Source organism: Ostrea edulis, chromosome 1, assembly GCF_947568905.1.
Source record: "Ostrea edulis chromosome 1, xbOstEdul1.1, whole genome shotgun sequence".
Taxonomy (NCBI): domain Eukaryota; kingdom Metazoa; phylum Mollusca; class Bivalvia; order Ostreida; family Ostreidae; genus Ostrea; species Ostrea edulis.
In genome coordinates this window covers 79,344,884-79,368,654 of record NC_079164.1, presented here as the reverse complement: position 1 = coordinate 79,368,654, position 23,771 = coordinate 79,344,884, and the positions used below count along the sequence as shown (strand labels likewise).

General features: G+C 35.4%; 1 protein-coding gene across 4 annotated transcripts in view; it reads right to left on the bottom strand.

Annotated features, from left to right (window-relative positions):
* Positions 1–23,771, bottom strand: part of LOC125679540 (E3 ubiquitin-protein ligase Midline-1-like) — a 38,634-nt gene continuing 14,863 nt past the window's right edge. The window contains exons 1-10 of one of the 4 annotated variants that reach the window (XM_056162116.1): positions 7,547–7,613; positions 7,315–7,385; positions 6,445–7,203; positions 6,247–6,342; positions 5,914–6,144; positions 4,276–4,298; positions 4,004–4,131; positions 3,692–3,843; positions 2,470–2,680; positions 1–2,347 (exon numbers count right to left, since the gene is read on the bottom strand). In XM_056162116.1, the coding sequence (XP_056018091.1) occupies positions 2,061–2,347; positions 2,470–2,680; positions 3,692–3,843; positions 4,004–4,131; positions 4,276–4,298; positions 5,914–6,144; positions 6,247–6,342; positions 6,445–7,203; positions 7,315–7,317 (1,890 nt within the window). In that variant the 5' untranslated portion in view covers positions 7,318–7,385; positions 7,547–7,613 and the 3' untranslated portion in view covers positions 1–2,060. Of the gene's footprint in view, positions 2,348–2,469; positions 2,681–3,691; positions 3,844–4,003; positions 4,132–4,275; positions 4,299–5,913; positions 6,145–6,246; positions 6,343–6,444; positions 7,204–7,314; positions 7,386–7,546; positions 7,614–7,640; positions 7,874–9,739; positions 9,876–13,750; positions 13,863–23,771 lie in introns of those variants that run through there. The other 3 variants (XM_048918821.2, XM_048918833.2, XM_048918850.2) reach the window with 3 other exon arrangements.

Below are 23,771 nucleotides of genomic sequence, written 5' to 3'. Positions count from 1 at the left end.
AGCTGCTTTATCAATATTTAATCAACAGCCGTGGATACATCTGAATTTGTGGTTAACAACTCGACAAGACGTGTTTTCAACAGTGTGACGTATGAAGCTTACTTCTACTCGTGTTGCAGTGCACATTGTAAGTAGAAAAAAGCACCGTGCATATAAATAAATGTACTCTATCGATTTCAAGAATATTTACAAACATCTCCAGCTAACTGCAGTTCACATGTACTAAATAATTTCTGAAAAACAAATTTGACAAACAAATTTTTTTTGAAAGATTGACGAAATCGTTGATCATTTCATATATTCAAATTGAAAGTTTTGTGAATTTTATGATGAGCCTTTTCAAATGCCCAAAATGTAACTGCTTATTGGTTGATTTTTAAACGTAATAATTTGATACATGTATAAAGCAATTCTAATTTATTAAGAAAAACTTTGTTTTTCTTAATCTGTACTTAAAAATATCACATCAATGCATAATAAATACATAATACACGTATGTCTTTTCTAAATTGACAACTATTTTAATATTTAAGTTTGGCTTTTAGCGGCATTTTCAAACTCAATAAAACAACAATCCAACAATATCAAAATCTGACTAGCGTTTGGAATCGTGCACACACAACTAATAAGTATACAGGATAAATTTCGTCTCCATTTTATTTTCGCCCAATTTGCCCTTACAGGCGTAAAACTAAGCTAATATAAGTAACTCCCTTCGTTATCTTAAGGATTAGCAAGGCAGAGACAACAAATTGTTATTTGTGAATATTTATTTACTCGTATGTGGTATAGGGGACCCTCAATGCATGTGAGGGTTTTTGTCAATGAAGTGAGTTACGAACATGGAAGGGTTATCTCCCATGAAAACAAGTCAAAATTGATGAATACCACCTCATAGGAGTTTTAAAAACTTTCTCTGAAATTAATTTCATTCAGAAATTTACACCAAATATATGGGAATTGGGTACCCTTTCAATAAATTTTCAGTATCTTTTCATTTTGTAGTCTAGACATAATATAATCAATAAGTGAAAACTTACTACGAATATTCTGTTTTTACTGTTCTTAGAAAATTGAACTTATTTGATAAGAAAACGCGTCTATGATTTTATTTAGACGCATTGAATAAACTGTATGTATTTTGTGGGCTTAATACGGCATGCACCATGGGAAGTGCTCAATCTTACTTCACTGTTAAACTATGGCGACATTTAACTATTTGCTCTCGCACTTCTCTAACTGCCATCATGATCTATAAAACAGTACCTTAAATGCTAATCATTATTCAAGAATTCCACAGAACTGTGAAATGTTATTTTGAATATTTCTTTCTTCAATGTAATGGGGAAAAATTCATGATAAAATAGAACAAAAATCATGTCGCAGGGATTTTCTCATTCGAATTTTGATATCAGAAAATGTACAAACAGTTAGATGTATAGAGGCATTTCCTATTATAATATACGCAACATAATTCAGTAGGCTATCCACTCATTCGGTAGATTCCGGTACCCTACATCTACACTGTAATTAAATGGAATCGGCCGAGGTGATCCGAGTGGGTAGCCACTATTATAATGACGTTCTGTTTCTAATATATCTCAATCATGTGATCAGTTTAACATAGCAAGAATTCAAACCTGGGAAAATCTTTGTCCAATGTGTAAGGGCAAAATTAAAACGGAGCGAAAATTTCCCTGTATACTGTACAAAATAAAACATGCAATGTTTCTATACACAACTATCACCGTATATAGAATAGATGGATCCTGCATTTTAAGGAACGACAAAGTAAAGAATGGAACGAGATGGACATATTCATATGATTATAAATAGGAAAGTGATGAATAGAAGAGATTTGTAATAGTGATGATATACTTAAAAACTAATAAATGTCATCACAATAAATAATATCAGGCTACTTAGTGTTCGCATAAATAAATAATTAACTAAAGAAAATGGCATTTCTACATTTTGAAACTGTTATTATCACTAAAATATTTGCAAAGAAACGTTCAATTAAAAAAGCATTCTACATATTTCTTTAAACTCAAACGTCATTAGGATTGCTCCGTTTGAACTATTACTCTGTTAGATACCTGACATTCACCTCTTTGATTGCACCCCAGTATCAAAAATTCATATTCTGAGCTTGCCATTAAACCGAACACCCTATGGTCCTGCCTTCCATACAGTGACAGAGTTTTCCACGCCCGGCTCTGACCTAGAGGGCGATACAGCAGGAAATGAGATATGTGTTGCTCAGAAGCGACATCTTGTGGGCTGGAGCTGTATATCTGTACCGATGTCGCAAACTGTCGACAGAGGCTCTCAACAATAACAGGCACTGCAAAATTCACAAGTTTATCAATCATTTCATAAAACTGTAGAACGCAAATATCGATGCATACCAAGAACCCACTCTATAAAATGAGTTCAAAGCACGGTAATGATTATGTAAAAACAAACCTGGAATGACACTTTCCCCCGGCAGCAGTGTTGTACACTGAACGACTTCCGAATTAGCACTTCTTCCTGCCTGATTGCTAGCACTCACACAGAAATAGTATGTCGTTGATTTGCATAGATTTTCCACTAATACCACAACTACTCCCGAGCAATTTGGTACATTCTTCCCGACAAGTCTATCTTCAGGGACATTTTTCACGATCAATGTATCCTAAAATGTTGGTATACGTAACAATTATTTGTATCAGGCTTACATCGGTCAGTAGTGCTAGTAACGTGATACACAATACAATTACCAGCATAGAGAATAGCATGTTCTGGTAGAAAAAATCTTCATATACATTTTGTTAACTTAGTTCGAATATCGTACATTTCTATAGAAGAGTTGTGAAATTGAGACATATGAATATTTTAATTGTATTGACAAAATTTAATTTCTTTTAGAAATTTTAAAACAGATAAGTGGATAATTAGTTTATGGTTTAAAACATTAAACTGTAAGCATCAGATGATTTCAAAGATGTATATCTAATGGCAGAGATGTTAATGTCGAACTTGTGCCGACGAGACGTACGATACGTTTTTAGTCTCGTGGCAATTTAAAATATTCAATCTTTGCGTATATAACCCAATATTTAGCTATTAATTTCCGGTGAAGTTCCACAGCAACAGTAGTAAGATTGTCCAATCATTTGGCACCTTTTAAACTTTAGTCACTCAGTGCTAAACTCCCATAATGAATTCAAATATGGTTGACCCGTTTTAACTCGGAGGCTCATAGCTGATGAATACGAATCTGATCTCCCGAAACGAGCGATTAACATTCATTCAAATATTGTTAGGGTGACCAAAGGTGGTTACATTTTAAAAGCTAACACTATGGTGGACTGCAACGGATGCGTAAAAACCAACGTAATGAAGGAAAATTGTATGGAGAAAATCGTGTAAGATTAACGACGGTGACCTAATTCTGGAAAGTTGGACTTCATTTTCAAAAGTTTCTATGAAGTCAGGTACTTTGATTTATGTATGTGCAAACAATATTCTGGCTTTCGATAGAGAAAACTTTTATTGAATTATCACGATTAATACCGACATTTTTTCAGAGTTTGAAGCCAGCAACCGAGAATTTAATGGAGGCTCTGAGGTCCCTTCCGGTCTCCTATTGTATACCATTTTGCTCAGATTGCGTCAAAACCTTGTGTATATAAGGACTCCGTACCTCAATTTCTAGGCTCTTTTGCTCCTCTGAACAGTAGTGAATTTCGTATTGGTTTATGACGTCATGGGCGTTTCTGGGAGGGGATAGAACTAAAACAACAGTGTCTTCACTCCTGGAACATCGCGTGACGTCAATGCTTGGTGTTACGGGTGCTAGAAAGCCAAACCTTCGTATTACATAGGTAATCACAAATTTTACATAAGCTTTAAGCTCTTTAATATCATCGTGTCAATCATTAAATCATATGACAATGATGTTGATGTCACTTAAATACCTTATGTAGTTTATGTTTGTTACCAAAATATATCATACCGAGTAAATAATTCATTTCTCTGATGATGTTTTTTTCCTTTCTGAAATCCACAAGTTTACCAGGCAAGACGTCACATTCCGCCGGCTGAAACTGCGCAGTCTCACAATCTACCGTGGCCTTCACTAATCTGTCAATACGTATACAAATGTGAAAAATACAGCTCGTCTGTCATTATTTATTCTAATCCTACGATCATGATCAATTATATTTGATTGCTATCATAGTTCATATATCCCAGAGTGTCTGTCGGATTACTAAGTAAAATACGTACTTTTCACTCAGTGGATTCGCCACCTGGAATAAGAAAAAAAAATTAATCTAGTGAAATGACATTGTTTATAGATTTAAGTATGTATGTGACAAGGGTAGAGAACATGCATGTAAATGTGTAATCTGATTCTGTTTTCATGTTTAACACTTGTTCTTCAAAGATTATTGACATACGAGATTTTATACCAACACGCTGAGTGAATATATGTCTTTTACATTTCACTCGAGAAAGCACTAGTATTAGTACTGATGACTACTAGTATAGCATCGTATAAACAACCGTATCTAAATTGTTATATTTTGAGAGAGAGAGAGAGAAAGAATGAGTGTGACATACTATAACATAATGGTATTTTTTATATTGACATAGAGTTTATATTTATAGACAAATGTAATACTTGTACTAGTATATCACAGCGAAAGTCATGTAAGGATGCATCCATTTCAAAACAAAATCTGAAAAGTAACCCATTCCCTCTAAATGGGCAATCTGTTCCAGCAGATTAGCATTCAATAAGTTCTAATCGGTAATTCGCTGTTTTACACTATACGCATGCTTGTAATCTGGAAGGGAGTGCTGGGTGGGATAAGAATTACACACCATACATCCCTACTATAACTTCAAAGCAGTACCATTAAATGAAGGAGTGGACGCAGGATTATCAATATTTTGCAGATATGAAATACGATTCTAGAACTTAATACCCTTATCATGAAAAGATGAAGTTAGCGAATAGTTGCCAATTTCAAAACTCCTATAAAGAATACAAAATTAAGCGTAGGGCAAACACGGACCCCTAGATATACCAGATATCGGAGCAGGTGCCTAGGAGGAGTAAGCATCCCCTGTAAGCAGTATTCTACCGTCCCACACGAAAATATATTTAAAATGTCCAAATAAAAAACGTAATAAAAGCACATTTGTAAAAGTTTTAAGTAATCTGAAAATATTAAGAGACAGAGCATTACTTTAAGGTCTAAAATAAGCACTGCCCGTAATTGATTTCGCTTGCCAGTATAATGGGACGGATTCCTGATCCGAGCACAGAGTTTGTCGATCCGAGAACATGAATTGCCCAATTCAGTGATACAGATTATACTTTCTATTATTTTTTTTAAATGGACGTGTCCACTGATGTACTTCGTAAAACACGATAAACGCATCAGCCAAACACTTTTGTTATGCATTTATACATGTTCATTCGAGAAAAATGTGAATTATAGAAATAGCCACATATATTTCAAACGAAAGTGGTAAAAATGTGATCTAGAGACGTTGCTTTTGTTACTGTCAGAGTAATAGATTCATTAGGATATAGGGCTCACGGCGGGTGTGACCGGTTCACAAAGGATGCTTACTCCCGCCTCTGGTGTGTCCAGGGGTCCGTGTTTGCCCAACTATCTATTTTGTATTGCCTGTAGGAGTTATGAGATTGATCAATGTTCGTTATCTTCACCTTTCATTCATTTGACGAATAATCCAAGAACATTTGATTCGTAAATAGATATGTTCAAATATATAAAAGATGTTTGAGTCCTTATAGAGAGTAGACTACAGACTACTGTCTAATGTTTTCTCAAGCAGTAAGAAACCATTATGTATTCTGACTATTCATAAAATGCATGTACAGAAATATACCTCCAAAAATTCGCTGACATCCTCGTTAAGCACCTCTGATGTGTAACTGTGTAACGCCTGTGAAGACCCTAAGATCCGTTCCATTACTTTTATCAGTTCTTCCTGTTCATTTTGTCTTATACGTTCCTCGTACTCAAGGTCTGCTAGGAAGAAACTTCTCTTGTTTTCGATTTCAGCCAAAAGCATGTCGCACTGTGCATTGATTTCGCTTCTCTTCCTATCTATTTTTTGCTAAAAAATAAATAAAATAAAGAACATAACAAATATCCAGTTTATATGCAAATTAAAATGTTTTAAACTAATTTGGTGCGATGAATAGGGTAATACACAAACCTGCATTTCTTTTAAATTATCTCTCTGATTGTGAAGAGCTGATGTCACCCTATCTTGACTACTGCCTAGTTTCTGAAGATTCTTTACAACTGAAGCCTAAAAAGAACAGGACATTGTGAAGACTTAAATAAGTTTATAAATACATTTGAATGTTTCATAATATCCTAATTAAGCTTGTATGTAATGACAGGTGCAAACCTTGATGTCTGTATAGGCGTCATCTATAGTGATCATCACGTGACTTTTATGTACACCAGAATCTTTACAAGCGGTGCATGTTGGTACGTAACAATCTTTACAATACAAGGTCAGTTGTTCTGCGTGATTTGAACAAAGACCAGTCAAAGATCGATTGAAATCATCCCTTGGCGAAACCAGTTCGTGGGTGTTGAATGGGTCTTTCTTCTGGTGAGTAAGAAGAAGACAGTTGGAGCAGTACGATACGTTGCAATCAAGGCAAGACTTTTTGGCTTTTTTCTTTGATACCGAATTGCAAAGGTGACAGAGTATTGAGGACTCGTTTCCTGCATCCGATTGACTAGAGATGGAAGTGTCTAGATGTGAAGCGTCTTGGGTATTTTCTTGGGCACTTTCACTGCTTTCTCGCGTACTCCTGTCCGCTTTGTATCTTTCTATAATATTTTCCAGAGCTATAACCCTTGGTAAGCTAGAGATTCCTCCACTCACATAACAGTTATCACGACAAACTGGGCATCGTATAAAATTGAAATCGAATAGATGTTCAGCACATGGAGATCTACATAGCACATGGGAGCATGGAAGAATAATGGGGTAAGAAAAGAGCTCTAAGCAGATTGGACACTGAAGGTCGCAATCCACGTCCATCTTTGCTTTGACCGGACTCTTCTCTGGGGCCACACGCACGTGCTCAAAAGCGTGGTTTCCGTTAGTTGCGACAATGTTCACTGGACTAAAGAGGAAAGCATCTCCAAACTCCTGAAAATAACATAAAGCAGAAATGAGTTAGGGCAAATACCGAGTAATCAGTGATCAAGTACCAAGTCTAAGTGTTCTAAGGAAAAATATAAAAACACGTTAAATCTTTACCATACATGTACATATAGGTGTCCTTCCGATATATTTTGAATGGAACTACTTTCTATATTAGTACGCTATATCTGAAATGATGATAAATATAGCCAATGCATTATCATTCAGCAAATTCATTTTACGCTTAGAACCTTCCGACATTAATATAATTATTCATCCTGGCTTGACAAGCAACACAAAACATCTTGAGAAATGTTTTCCTGTGAGTAAATACAGATCCATTAAGCACCGAAAATTCAGTATGTAGAACGGAAAATGGACTCCATTTCAATTTAAACATTTCTTTCCGTCTTCTTGAGTCGTGAAGGGAAACTCAAATCTACCTTCCGAAAACCAGCCAGTGATTTGGCGGCATCTTGAATTCATGTTTGTGCAGCAATCATCCGATGCAACATAACACCAAGATCAATAATTAAAGTTATCTCAATAAACTTTTTTTCTTTGTAAATACGTCCCGGGAAATTAAAACTCGCCGATCGATGGCAGTTTTCCCTATACAGGATGCTATGTGTAATTCTAATGTCTACAATAAGTCGTGAACAACACTCTCGTTTGCTCTCCTAACTGCACATGAACAAATGCAGATAAGGTTGAAAAACTTCAGCCATTGCTTTACTTTTCAAACACATTTTACTGTAAATAATTTAATCGATATGTTGAAACCGAACTGAATGAATGAATTAAATTTTTCGTGGGCCCCTTTTCCTGACTTTGAATTGGTAGACGGAATTCCAAATCACAATTGGAGCTCCGTGTATTCAGGCCTATCAATCGCTATTTTAGCCACACGTATTCAATAGTTTTTACTTGTGTCGTTTGGCAGTGGGGTAAGACTTTAATCTACTTTAAAAAAGAATTCTTTATCAAAGGACATGGGGATTAATCTTATTACAACGACAAAACTTTTTTCTTTGCACTTATTTGTTTTCCGACACCAGTTGAGTCGGTTGAAATTTTAATAAAAAATAGATTAAACTTATTTATGCACTGATGTTTGCTTCATCTTTCTACAACCATTTACAGCTACCGTCTTTAATGCACAATCAAAGGACTTAAATCAAAAGTTATAATATTGCTTATTTCACTTGCGTTCCACATTTTCTTTAATAGGTAGGTAGGTGGGTATATGGTAACCTATTTTATGTTTGGAGAACAAACGCTGTAAAATAATAACATTTATTGAGCATTTCGAGCACATGTACCAATAATGATGGACTAGCTAAACCCTTTACTTCGCAAGGCACATCAGAAACTCCACCTAACAGACCATAACCTGCAGATGCCTAAATCATAGTGGGTTAAATTCACAACTTCGGATTTGGCAGTTTTATCCAAGAACGTGTTTAAATTCAACTCAACTTCATGCAGTACTAGAAAGAAATTCTAGATGTGTTCGTACTTTGAAATTATTTCTTAAGGGGAAATATCTGTGGTATATTTTTGGACGCGGTATTTTTTCCGGGTCCGACAGAAAGAGACTAGAGAAAAATGCATTTTGATAAATAAATTTAGCATTGAAATGCTTTTATTCTGTTGAAATGATATCATACTGCAGTAATGTGGATTCAAAAAGAAAGTACCTAGACTATTTACCATAGTTTACAGGTTTATTTAGAAAATCAGATTACCTACCTTACTGCCTAGAATTATCGCTTATGACTGCTGTTTTACGGTAAGGGTACGGTATATGTCGTAAAACACTAAGGGGCTACTCCACCATGCAGGAAAGAATCAAAAAGTCGTTCAGCAGGGCAAATAAAATTACAAAAGCTTTCTAGATAAGGCTGGGGTTTGATAGGAGCACGGCTTATTGCAAAGCAAACTCTATTCAAATTTTGAAAGAGTAGGTAATAAAGTTTATCATAGGGAATACTATAGAAATGATTAACTGCTGACGTTAGCTTTCTGCAAGGAAACAATCGCAAGTCGGGTAAAATTTAAACTAACTCGTAGATAACCAACGAACTCTGCAGAGGAAGAAAGAAATTTCATGTTTGCTCTTCAAGGAAAAAAGTGTATGAACTAAAACGTAATTTTATTTAATATCTTTGTTTGGTTTGCTTGTTAACTTGTCAAACACGAATCTTTAATTTAAAACGGGCGATATGGAGGGCTCGCAATAAAAGCAATAAACACTTTCATGAGAAGCAGCATAACGGAAAATTAAACATTGACTCTGTACCATTAACTCCTCAAAAGAGCTACGCCCGTGCTCCTCTCCTACTACACACAGAGCTTGACATGCTGCAACGTACATTTATAAGAGTACATGTTTATAGTCATTGTGATTTTTGTATTCCTCACCCTTCTTGAATTATATAAATTCGAGACCATCAGGGAGAACTTTGGCAGTAATAGTGATTAGTTTGTGACAATAAGTACTGATAATCAATCCTTGAGTAAACAGAAATCAATCTCCTACCTGGATCATTTCTCTGTCGTCCGCCCCGGCAAAGGCAGGTAAATATCCAGATTACATCCCGAAAGATTCAATTATAAATAATTAAACTTCCCATGAATATCCAACAAAAATATTTTTCATCCAAATATTTCCCTCTCTTTCATATACATGCAAAATCTCGTTAAATCTCGTGTACAGGTGAAAGTTTATACACTATTATTATGTTTTCGCATTGATTAAGTAAAAGGGATCAAGAAGGCATATGATTTTCTTTGTTCTCTTCGGGGTGGAGTGATTTAAATATGTTCGTTTTGGGACGTTTTAAAACAAACGTGTACATTTCACGTACACTTCATGTTTTACTTCTACTCATCTTTGAACTGCTGTGTAAACTCTAGGACATGCAACATTTGCAGTATATTTCCCACGGCAACCCTCTTTACATTTAGAGAACTTTATCGTGTTTTAGAGGTATTGAATACGGTTCATTTAACCCTAGAGACTTAAGTTAATGAATCCATCAAAATGCATGGCACATAGCGCGCAACAATAGAAAACAAGCAAGGCTCGTCTACCCTTTATATGTCTTTTAAATAACTAAACAGCAAGGAAGATTAAATATTAAACGTCCCAATAGGTCTGCAAAATCAAATACATTCCATTTGCTTTAAATTTCTCACAATGTACTATTCATCGATTTCGAACGTATAGGTATATGAGACATTATAAGGATAAAACGATTGATTTCTCAATTTAGTGTAAAGCATTTGTCTGATCGATTTCTATTTAAATGCTGCGTTATGTGCCATCCTACCTATAGTTTATATGCGCATCAAACCATCTATAATTTCTCTTTGAACACATTTTATTTCTATAAAGATTATTAAGGGGCCAGAAATGTACATGAGGAATTGACTGATGTATTATAAACAGCAGCGATATGCAATACATACACATAATAATATAAAACGTGTTACATTTGTATGCATATTAGTTTTTGTAGATAGAAGCTGAATTGTATGTTCTCTTTTTTTCTTCGAGATTCAAACGATTTTTACTTATATATGTAAGCAGTTCACAAAACAAACTCGAATGGGACCCATTTCTGGAACTACCGATAGTAATACAAGTGTTACAGAAAGGTCGGCACTGAGAACATAACCCTCTCTTTAGATATTGTTAACAATAGATACGAATACTAAAACAAACCTACCCTGCCCGGCCAGCTGTGTCTCATCATCGCAAAATTGTTAAACAATAACAATCCTTCCCACCTCACAACATGTACTTGTTTAGTTCATTTTGATTCCATACAAAGCACTGCTTGGGTGATCGTTGTAACATTTTAGGTTTAAGTCTCCCCATTATCCCGTAATGGATACATTGTTTGTACAAACAGTCAAGTTCTATGTAAATGTCTTTAACATAGGTCGCTTATTTTCAGATTAGGAATAAATGGGGTATGAAATGTTTTTATAGAATACATAAGAATTTCAAACCTGTCACATTCTTAAGGGGACTTGGTTGACTTAAGGTATTACATGCATTAGAGGAGTCCTCCTTGTGAGAAAATGAACCACCGGTCGTGTTAATGTACAATCACTTTGAGATGGCCCTCTATAAAATCCGGATGGTAAAAATGTTCGATTTTTTAAATCTTAGGATAATTGATATAGTAGTAAAAATCCATGCAAGAAATTTCATCAGAATATCTAGAGTAGAAATAATCAGACGGCCTCGTTAAGCTTTTGGTACATTTACCCTGTCAAACGTTCTAGCCAGAGTCAACGTTATGTACTGAGATTAATGTGAGATTGGTCATTGTTCGTTATAATCACGTTCTCTTCACGTTTTCATTCTTCAGGTTTTGAAATTGGAGACGGAAATTAAGCATTTTATGTCGTGTAAATACATGTAAGTGCATGTAATACATATGTACATGTATCTAACATTTTCCAAACGTATAAATCGTACGATATCTTAATTTTGAAAAAAAGAGAAAATAATGTATTCATTTTAGCATTTGATATGGCGTTTTAGATAATATCAAACCGGTCGAGGTGCCTTAGTGGTTAGGGTTCTCGCTTCAAGGGATTCAGGGTTCTCGATCCCAGCGCCGCGTCAAACCTAAGACGTTTAACATACAGGTACAATGTAGTCATGTTTTTCTTTGCCAAACGCCTGGCATTAAAAGTAAAAGTCACGGGTCGTCAGGGTATGGCTATAGACGCGAGGGTCCCTAAAAGGCACGGGTTGTCAGGGTATGGCTATAGACGCGAAGGTTTCTAAAAGTCACGGATCGTCAGGGAATGGCTATAGACGCGAAGGTCCCTAAAAGTCACGGGTCGTCAGGGTATGGCTATAGACGCGAGGGTCCCTAAAAGTCACGGGTCGTCAGGGTATGGCTATAGACGCGAAGGTTTCTAAAAGTCACGGGTCGTCAGGGAATGGCTATAGACACGAAGGTCCCTAAAAGTCACGGGTCGTCAGGGTATGGCTATAGACGCGAAGGTTTCTAAAAGTCACGGGTCGTCAGGGAATGGCTATAGACGCGAAGGTCCCTAAAAGTCACGGGTCGTCAGGGTATGGCTATAGACGCGAAGGTCCCTAAAAGTCACGGGTCGTCAGGGTATGGCTATAGGCGCGAAGGTTTCTAAAAGTCACGGGTCGTCAGGGAATGGCTATAGATGCGAAGGTCGCCAAAAGTCACGGGTCGTCAGGGTACGGCTTTAGACGCGAAGGTCCTTTGTTACGGTAAGTGTTAGCAAAACTGCGACGGCCTTAAGCGTCATATGCATGCATAGATAAAAATTTATAACACTCCACCTATAGCTGGTACATGTAACATCTTTATGTATCGGACAATTATCGAATGGGACTTAAAAAACAAATTATTGAAAGGTGAACATAACGAACAGTGATCAATCTCATAACTCCTATACGCAATACAAAATAGAAAGTTGGGAAAACACGGACCCATGAATATACCAGAGGTGGGATCAGGTGCCTAGGAGGAGTAAGCATGTCGACCGGTCACACCCGCCATGAGCCCTATATCTTGATCAGGTAAACGGAGTTGTCCGTAGTCAAAATCAGTGTGCCAAGAACTTAATATGTTCAGATAATCGTTGTCATTGTCAGAATTCCCCGTCATGTTTCGGGTGAATGCGTGTGTATCTTTCAATTTCATTACATGGCCTGGCAAATATGAAAATTGCTATAGATATTTGGTCCGAGGAGATGGAATGTGTGAGGACTTTCATTAACATGAAGGCCTACATCATATCATGTAGGTGAGAACTATTAGAGAATAGGGAGATGGGGACAGCTTTTGTTGAATTCGAAACTGTCTATTTGTGCACCAACCCACGCTCCATTTAAAACTTGGCATTCAAATTAGAAAATTGCACAGGTGTTTCCTCAAAATCTCGAATTTTGTAAATTTATGTATTTCATAGGAAATAGGAAGAAATACTGCAATTTTACACCTGAAAACATCATTATCGGAGAGGTTTCTGCATACATATGCAACGTTTTTCTGACCTGGATTTCTATTATAATTCGTGTATAATACATGTACATGTATATTGAAATACACTCAAGGATAGATAGATAAATTTTGTTTCTAACAATCTTGGTGCTTTTTACATCTTTTCATTAATTTCTACAGCTTGTTTCGAATTCGGACAGTTTTACTCATATTTACCCTGTTATGCACATTAACATTTCCTTTTCTAGTATTCATATTAGTTTTGGAAGAGTGTATAGTGTTAAATCGTTGATATTTTCGCAATCTTGGGAAAATTATACGTAATAACTAATTAGTGAATGACCGTACTATCGTTTTTCTACTACTACTATGGTTTAATTGGAAATGTATAATTCCACAGCATTTGCTTCCATGACGATGCATTATAATGCAAAACATACTGAAACACAGACGTCTAGTAGGCTATTCAGACAATAAAGACACATATCAGCTTATGAATATTTTTTGTAGAGTTACTCGAAACTTTCGGTAATTAGTTTTACCTTTCTGACTGCATTTCGTGGTCTGAGATTTGTAGTACTGTTAGTACGAATGCTCCGAATGGTTTTTATATTCATCTTGTGCTTTTCTTCATCATATCAGTCCATACATAATCTAAAACAAAAAAACAACTCTATTGAAAAATAGCATGCTTATAATTGCTGCTCTGATACAAATTGATAAGTGCGAGAAATACTAAAGAACTAATCGTTAAAACCTGGAACTCAAATATCATGACGAGTTCAAGTAAATATGACGAAGAAAGAAAATAGTTGCGAATTATTTGTTTGAAGGAATGGTACCGTAGAAATCAATAGAATTAGGAGGTTGGCCGTGAAATGCAGGCACTGTCCATAATATATGTGAAACATGACATGTAGGGCCCATAAATTTCATTGTTTCTAGTGTTTCATGCATGATTTTAGATTACCATGCATGTTAGCAAAAGTAATGGCTCTGTCATGTCACGAATGCATTGCTTGTAACACGGAATTTAATTTCACTACACATTCTCACAGATATTGGGTACGGTCAAAAGAGTTACCTGCCCTTTGCAGTTTTATGTGGTGACTTTCATGAAATCGAGTTGCCAAAACATAAATCAATATCATTTTTAACAAAATATGTGTAAATAAACCAAGATTATGAGCGACGGAATGGGTAAATAAGACGTTAATAGTGGAAAACGAACAACTAAGTTTGAAAAACATACTGAAATACTTTTACATAACAGATGACCGTACTCTACATCGTCACAATAACCATCGCAAGCCACGGCTGAAACGTACGCTCCTCTGAAACGTACGCACCTCTTCCCGAACGTGAAGAGGAGCGTACGTTTCAGCCGTGGCGTGCGACGATGCGTCATAATTACTGACATCCTTTTAAAACATGAATGAAAATATAAATTCTATATCAGCAATATTTGTCTATTCATTTCAAATACATTTGCCTAGCTGAGTAGCTCAGTAGGTTAGCACATCGACTAAATAAAAGAGAGGGAAAAAAAGCATGTCGACTACTGAACCTGTAGATCGCGGGTTCAAGCCAAGGAGGGGTTTTAATTTTTTTCAGATTGCTTTCTACTAAAACTGCAATTTTTATTAAATAAAGTAAATTTGAAAGTTTTCAATTTCAACATATCGTTGTACATATCCTCCACTTTTCACCCATATCAAATGTCTCTGGTGTAGCATACTGTGCCCTCTTAAACAAAATCAACAGACTCCGTTGGAAAGTAATTGAAGTAATACATCGCTTAAGAGGAGGGTTCTGTCTACATTTCAGAGGAAGCATGCAGAAAAACATAAGGATTGTTTTGCCTTTTTAACGGTGTGTGTGGGTGGGTGGGGTTGTGTGCATGAAACAAAGTACGAACACTGATAGTTATGACGTTTACAACAAATTACAGACTCTTGCGTTAGCTACAGGTATTTCCGATGTCTGTTATTTCTTTTTTGTAGGCCATCTAGTGTAAATTCTGTTCACAGCTGTTGGTTTTGCATCGGTGATCGTTCGTTTTGCGATGACGTCTGTTGATTTTGCCATTAAGTCTGTTGATTTTGTTTAGCTAGTCTGTTGTGCATTTCAGTATGTTTTTGAAAATTAGCTGTTCGTTTTGCATTCACGTCTTTTCCGCCGACCATGCTAGATTCATGAAATGTTTGCCAATCCCAAAATTAGATGTGCCTGATTTGTCATGGACAGTCTCTTAACAAGTTATATTTTCAGCTACAGAGGAATAACACTTCAAAGTAAAATCTACACGATTTTTCAGATACAGCGAAGCTCAATATATAGAATGAAACCCACATTTCCTTTTTGGTGTAAATTCATGATTGCTTTTTCATAAGATCCACAGGTATCAACGCATTATTACTTCTGATTCTAAGCAGATAGTGCACGTCACACACGCGCGCGCGTGCGTGTGTGTGTTCAATATACAAAAGAATTGAAAACAAGATCTCACAACTGAACTAATACAATTGTCACAGAATTACACAATAATTGCAGCGTCATAATTATATGTATCATCAAGTAGTATCGAAAACATGAATGTCAATATTTTTTTTAAAAATTGTACATGTATCTACCAGATTCGTCTATATTAGTGAACCTGTTAAGAAAATAAAGCAATTAATATCATAAAATACGTGTCATTACCCTATAGTATATAATGCGTGTCTGTAATAATAGCTTCATCAACTCCAAAGAGTTTGTCAAAGGAATTGTTTCCAGCATTTCAGTATCATACATTTGGGAGAAAGGATATACATGTATAATGAAGACTGTACCTGTACAGATATAGTTAACAGTGATGTTTTAGCATAGCGTTAATACTATTGACAAATTATGACGCTTTCCAAATGAAAAACAGTTTAGAGGCTTAGAAATGATTTTAGTATTTTTTGTTTCATCTCCGAACCGAACAGTGTCACGTACAAACGATTTTTTCCCCTTTAGTTTAAGTGTACGTGTTACGTGAATGAAGCATGTATTTAGAGGGAATAAAGCTGCTTAGTATCTGGTACGTGACTAGTGTAGAATTCAGAGCGGTGCGTTCAGTGGTCTTCTGTCAATTATCAAGAGCTTCCCAACCTGTTTCTAAAAGATGTTCTTTTCTTTGCCAAGAAACATAGACCGGTAACAATTCTTTCGGCGATTAACTGAACATTTCTAAATTGTCATTGTCAAAAATCCAACAATTGTCCTATACTACTTGCAGAAGCATATTGAAGAACGGTCTTATACACATGATAGATATTATTAAGAGTTCTGGTTTTTATATGCACTACTCACATCGTACTGATATATTCAGACCAACACAGATTTTGAGAAAAAAGCAAATCTTGATGGGGGTTCTGGGGGGTTCAATTTCAGCGACTTAAATTTCTCTGCCCTTTCAGAAACATAATTGCGTGGATCAATTCACTTTTTCTAGGACACCCTGTTTTATATGTTTGATATCAGGTTCCGAATAAATCCGTGACGATATTATCATTATCTCGCGGTTCTTGTGAGTCATGATTAAAACGTGACTTTGTAAATTAAAACAGAAAATAATCATATGTTTAAACTTTAAACAGATGTTTATCCGTCCATAGACACAAAATGGATATAAATTATTGAAAAATTTACAAAATTTGCTTCCTAGCAGAAATGTTTTTATATATCTTCACAGCACCTCACATGGTTTCACACTGCAATGCAAGCAAGCTATTTTAAGAAAAACAGTGACAATTCCTTTCAAACATACCAGTTCTGGTCTCGTCTTGAGAAGCTCATAATCTGCCAAACGTTCGCGATATTTGATACATTCGAAAAGAATGCATTTTCATAAAGACACGCATATCACAAATAATAGTCCAAAATAGCACAGCTCAGCAAAATACAAGTCGCAACATATTACGACATTTTGAGAGAAATCGCTGAAGTCCCGGGATTGACTTGCATTGTTTCATTAATCCCTTAAGCTGCAACGCGTGTATATCTACGTTCATGTTCTTCAAAGTCATATAACACACGCTCATAAGTACCTGTATCTTTAAACGTCGGTATTTTAAAATACAACTGTTTTCAAATGCATGCACGTATACATATGTATATACATTCAAACTCAGTAAAGGGGTACAAAAGCTGTCGTCGTGTACCTGTACATTATGCATCAAATCTTGAATAATCCAATTCTGTTTATTAAATTTAAGTACTTAGATACTTTTAATTTTGCACTGCAATCAGAATTCCAATGCAACTTGAGTAATAAGTCTCGAAATGCGCTGTTTTGAAATGACGGTTACTGTTGTTAGATAAACTGCTTCCATATGACGACCTCCACATAATGTGAGAACCCCGTAGGTTAAAAGAACTTGTGTTCAAACCGTTTGTGTAATATGCACTTATACAATAAAATATGTTCAAATCACATCAAATAATAAGGGGTAATATTGTTGTTTAGAATTTTATTTTTTTTTAAATTGCCAAGTGATATTCCGTAAAATTGAAAAATTTGTTTTTGACACTGTTTTTCTTTTCTTTCTTGTTTCGCCGAATTAGACAAATCGACAGCGTCAAATCAAGATATTACAGACGTTATTGATTTATACACTCACAAAACAGACACGTAATGTTATTTAAGGTTGCTAACTATCACCAAAACGCTTTAAAAAGTATTGTTAATCAAACAGTCACGGATGTAATCTGAATCCTGACTGCAACTTTGTCTTCTTGAAGAGACAAAATAGTTCTGAAATTTTCGTTACCGTATTTATTGCAAAAACATATGCTATCGGCACACCAGTTTCCTGTCTGTAAAAATAAAATATTTAACAACAAGAATCATACCTTCTGAACGTTTTCTGAAGTATATCTATTAACTTGAAACAATCGGTACCAGAATGCTTGTTACATTTTTTTTTTAAATTGTTTATCGTGAACGAAGTGCAAACAAAACTCCATGTATCTCGGAGATAAAAGTAACACCCTTGTCATTTCATTTGAATGTCATTCTGAAGGTGGGAGGACAAGAGTTTACTGAATTTTTGAAATTATATTTATATATAGAATCCAACTTAAGTGTTTTCATATTTAAATTGGAATCAATATATATATATATATATATATATATATATATATATATATATACATGTATATATATATATATATATATATATATATATATATATATATATATATTATATTTACATTTGCCAACTTGTTTCCTTATACCGAGCGAAGCTCGGACGGGCGAAGGTCCGTCCGCGAAGCAAGGCTCTAAAGGTAACACGTATGTAAAAGAAAAAAGTCAAAATCAGCAAAAGAAAAAGAGATAATCTCTATATACGTTCACTGAAATTTTCGTGATCCATATGGGCGCCGCCATTTATTTTTTTCATTACCTGCTTCAACAGTTATTCGTGTTTTATTTTGAATGCCAATAATAGAAGACTCTGACGTGCAACTCGTAATTTAAACACTCAGTTTGTTCAAAGTGAATAGTATAATTATCATTGTAACAGGTTTTAGCAAATAATTACATATAAAACCGTAATACGACTAAATAGATGAACGAGTTCATGAGTTTCTTTGAATAAGTATATACGATAAAATTACGGTTACTTTTTTACCATTTTGAATTTATTGGTTAATTTTGCTTAGTTATATAACGGCCTTTTTCATTGCATACGGAATGTATTATTGTTGTTTATAATTGTTTGCTTTGAAAAAGAGAAAAAAGTCGAGGCTAAATGTGACGCCACAATGCACAGTTTACGTCGCCTTGCGTTTTATTTCCCACGTTCAGTGAATAGGCGGATCCTGTAAAACTGTTGTCCCCATATAAACCCCTTTAATATTGAGATGTTACAGGGTTTTTAGCGCAAGGAAAATTTCATTAAAAATATATTTTTTTAAATGAATCATAATCTACCGTACTTAACGGAATTATGATTACCACTTGGGACTCTCCAATGACCATTACATGCTTCGCTCGGTCCAACGGTCACACCGTATACATATTATGGTAATACTAACGAAATTGACGTTTAAAATTTTGATGACATAAAGTCGGTCATGCGATTAGACTTTCTAGTGTATGACTACAATCACCGCTTCAAATGTACTTAAGTACTTAAGTACAAGGTGCATTTGTACTTTCACTCAGCTTCTTGCTTATATGCAATGACAACATTACAAAAGCAAAATAAAAACATAAAAAACACGCACCAGAATCTTTATATAGGGTTTATTTTGTAAACAGACAGGAATTTCATCAAATATTACCGTTCAGTTGTTTTATTTTAATACCTTCTGCAACTAAACTGAACTTCTGCAATATGGTGAATTTATACCGAGCGAAGCTCGGACGGGCCGAAGGCCCGTCCGCGAAGCAAGGCTCTAAAGGTAACACGTATGTAAAAGAAAAAAGTCAAAATCAGCAAAAGAAAAAGAGATAATCTATATATACGTTCACTGAAATTTTCGTGATCCATATTAATTTTTTCATTACCTGCTTCAACAGTTATTCGTGTTTTATTTTGAATGCCAATAATAGAAGACTCTAATGTGCAATTCGTAATTTAAACACTCAGTTTGTACAAAGTGAATAGTATAATTATCATTGTAACAGGTTTTAGCAAATAAATACATATAAAACCGTAATACGACTAAATAGATGAACGAGTTCATGAGTTTCTTTGAATAAGAATATACGATCAGATAAAATTACAGTTACTTTTTTAACATTTTGAAGTTATTGGTTAATTTTGTTTAGTTTTAACGGCCTTTTTTCATTGCATACGCAATGTATTATTGTTGTTTATAATTGTTTGCTTTGAAATTAGAAAAAAAAATCGAGGCTAAACGTGACGTCACAATGCACAATTTACGTCGCCTTGCGTTTTATTTCCCGCGTTCAATGAATAGGCGGATCGTGTTAAACTGTTGTTCCCATATAAACTCCTTTAATATTGAGATGTTACTGGGGGTTTAGCGCAAGGAAATTTCATTCAATATATATATTTTTAAATGAATAATAGTGAGCGCAGGCTCGTACTGCGAGCTCTAATGATTAGAGCGCGGGAAATAATCCGAGCTAAATCTCAACCTCTAACAAGAATTTTTTTTTGACGCCAATCCCAGAAGTCCTTCGTACAAAATGGCGGATGGTTCGATTCATAAAATAAGAATAGTAAAAATCTTTGAAGTATTACAAACCTTTCTTATTTGAAAGGAAAGGATGACAATCATATTCTTCCCACTTTCTTTTTCTTTTTTAAAAAATATTGTCTAAAGAAATGTAAACAGTCACGTCACAACTACCAGGCTACGTCATAACACGCTCGTTGCATTTCCCGCTAAACTGATTCCTACATTGGCGAGAAGAGCAAAACAGTAATCCTACGTATTGACAGTGAACCAGATCAGTTTTCCTTGTTTTCAATATAAATTTTTTGAAAATGTATTCAGATATGCTGCGCTCGCCCCAACGGTCACACCGTAATCATATTATTCTACCGTACTTAACGGAACTATGATTACCACTCGGGACACGGGAGTTACGTGTATGCTTCGCTCGGCCCAACGGTCACACCGTATACATATTATGATTACTTCGATATTGGAAGCGAAGAAATGGAGAAGAGTTTTATCGAGCGAAGCTCGGACGGGCCGAAGCAAGGCTCTAAAGGTAACACGTATGTAAAAGAAAAAAGTCAAAATCAGCAAAAGAAAAAGAGATAATCTCTATATACGTTCACTGAAATTTTCGTGATCCATATGGGCGCCGCCATTTATTTTTTCATTACCTGCTTCAACAGTTATTCGTGTTTTATTTTGAATGTCAATAATAGAAGACTCTATCGTGCAATTCGTAATTTAAACAATCATTTTGTTCAAAGTGAATAGTATAATTATCATTGTAACAGGTTTTAGCAAATAAATACATATAAAACCGTAATACGACTAAATAGATGAACGAGTTCATGGGTTTCTGTGAATAAGAGTATACGATAAAATTACGGTTACTTTTTTACCATTTTGAATTTATTGGTTAATTTTGTTTAGTTTTAACGGCCTTTTTCATTGCATACGGAATGTATTATTGTTGTTTATAATTGTTTGCTTTGAAAAAGAGAAAAAAGTCGAGGTTAAATGTGACGTCACAATGCACAGTTTACGTCGCCTTGCGTTTTATTTCCCGCGTTCAATGAATAGGCGGATCATGTAAAACTGTTGTCCCCATATAAACTCCTTTAATATTGAGATGTTACTGGGTGTTTAGGGCAAGGAAATTTCATTCAAAATATATATTTTTAAATGAATCATAATCTACCGTACTTAACGGAATTATGATTACCACTCGGGACACGGAGTTACGTACATGCTTCGCTCGGTCCAACGGTTACACCGTATACATATTAAACTTATTCACTTTATGATGATGATAACCTGTTATTTCCGGGCAACAGCCATCCCGACAATGAGCGAGGCTAGTTTTCAAGGGTCGAAAAATTTTGTTCATGTCAGGGCAACGCTGTGAGTCTTCCTTAAAATCTTTCAAGAACGAAAACTCTGTCAATTCGTGTTTATTTTTCTCTTACACACTACAGAGGTAAAAAGAGAAAGAAGCAACCTATATGCACTTCTCCTGAATCTGTCAGGGTAATGCTACAACCACGTTGTTAATGATATCTTCCAAAAACCTGACCAAGAGCTTAACATTAACTTAATCCATCAGCTCGTCTTGTCTTCAGCTGAGTTGATGCTTTAAATAACTTTTAATTTACACCTATTTTATCTTTTTCATTCCTTCTAAATTCAAAATATCTATAATTCGGGCGTTGTAGTAATTGATTACGTGACCGATTACATATCATGTCCCAATGAAACTAAAAAAAATCTTTTTACATAACTAAATCTATGGTCTCCATTTTTATAAAAATATATAAACCGGGTTTCTTAGTCCCACAGCTTTATTATTTTCTTAACAACAATTAAAAGAATACATACTCTTGGTTGAAAATTGTCTTTTATCAATGACGAGGAGGTGGGGGATAGTGTGTGAACGTTTTGATATTCCTGGTGTATTCCTGATGTATTCCTTTCAATCGGATCACGCGCTCGTCCTTTTCCGTAACCGGTAAGAAGACTCGGACGTGGATCGGCGCAAGAATTGCATCAAATCGATGCATTTCTTCGCCGGAAGCGCGCCCGTGGATGAGTGTTAAAAGGCCAGAACCGAATCCCTGAATAATATGTTATTTATATTTTCACCACAGATTCAGTTTTGGTATCATTAACGTCTTATTCACTCTAATACATAACATGTAAGTGGAAATTGATAGTGGTACAATACCTTAGATGTGTATAATATCTTAGATGCATTTGAAAGTTCACGTTTCATAGTGTAACGTACGACTGTGACGTCAAAGTTACGTTTACGTATACGTAGCAACCAACTCTGATGGCGTCGATCCACATACGAGGTTCATTTGTGGTTACGGAAATAGCCGAGTAGTTACGATTGGTATTCCTTTATGTTAAATTCAAATAAAGAATTAAAAGAACAATGGTTGAAAGTTTACACATTTATTCAATGAACAATTTACACGTACATAATTTACTGACCCGTAGTATTGCATCAGGTCTAGAAAAATAGATAGGGGATAGGTTTCGCTTTCATTTCTCGGAAACGCGGGTATTTCGTAAACAATGAACTCAGCTATTCGGTAGTTCTATATAACATGCAAAGAGTTTATGCATATGTGCACTAAATTGTGTGGTTTGAGTCCGATCTTTTTGCATTAGGCCTTTGTATTGAATCTTATGTGATTGATTTTTTATTGTTGAACTGGGGAATGTTTCACTCATAAGGAAACGTCATTACTGCCGGTGAAGGACTGTAAATTTTAGACCTATGCTCGGCGCTTACGAAACTGTGAGCGGTGTTATGGTGGTGAAACATGCAAACTAATAAAACTAAATCAATCTCTTTAATTAATATTATGGAAAGAAATGCAAAATTAAGGACCTATATAGATAATAGTGTGAGTAGTGTTAAAGAAACCTAAAGTCATGGGAACTGGTGTGCCGATAGTGGGGAGTAGGTGTTATTTAGCGTATAAGCGGTAGTGTGTGGTGTACAAGTGGTGGTATGTGGTGTTAATAAGATATGGGTGGTAGTATGGTGGTGACACGCAATCTAATATCGGTAGATCAATCTCTTTCATCAATATTGTTTTGCTAAGAAATGCATAACTTAAGTACTATATGGGTAGTGGTGTGAGTTATGTTAAAGACGATGTAAGTGATGGCATGTGGTGTGCCAGTAGTGGTGTACAGTTGCCATGAGTTAGTGGTATGGGGTGTATAGGTGGTGGTATGTGGTGTTTGAGTGGTGGTGTGTGGTGTATAGATGGTGTATGAGTGATGGTATGTGGTGTATAGCTGATGGTATGTGGTGTTAATGGAAATGTGAGTGATTGTATGGTGGTGACACATGCAAACTAAAAACGATAGATCAATCTC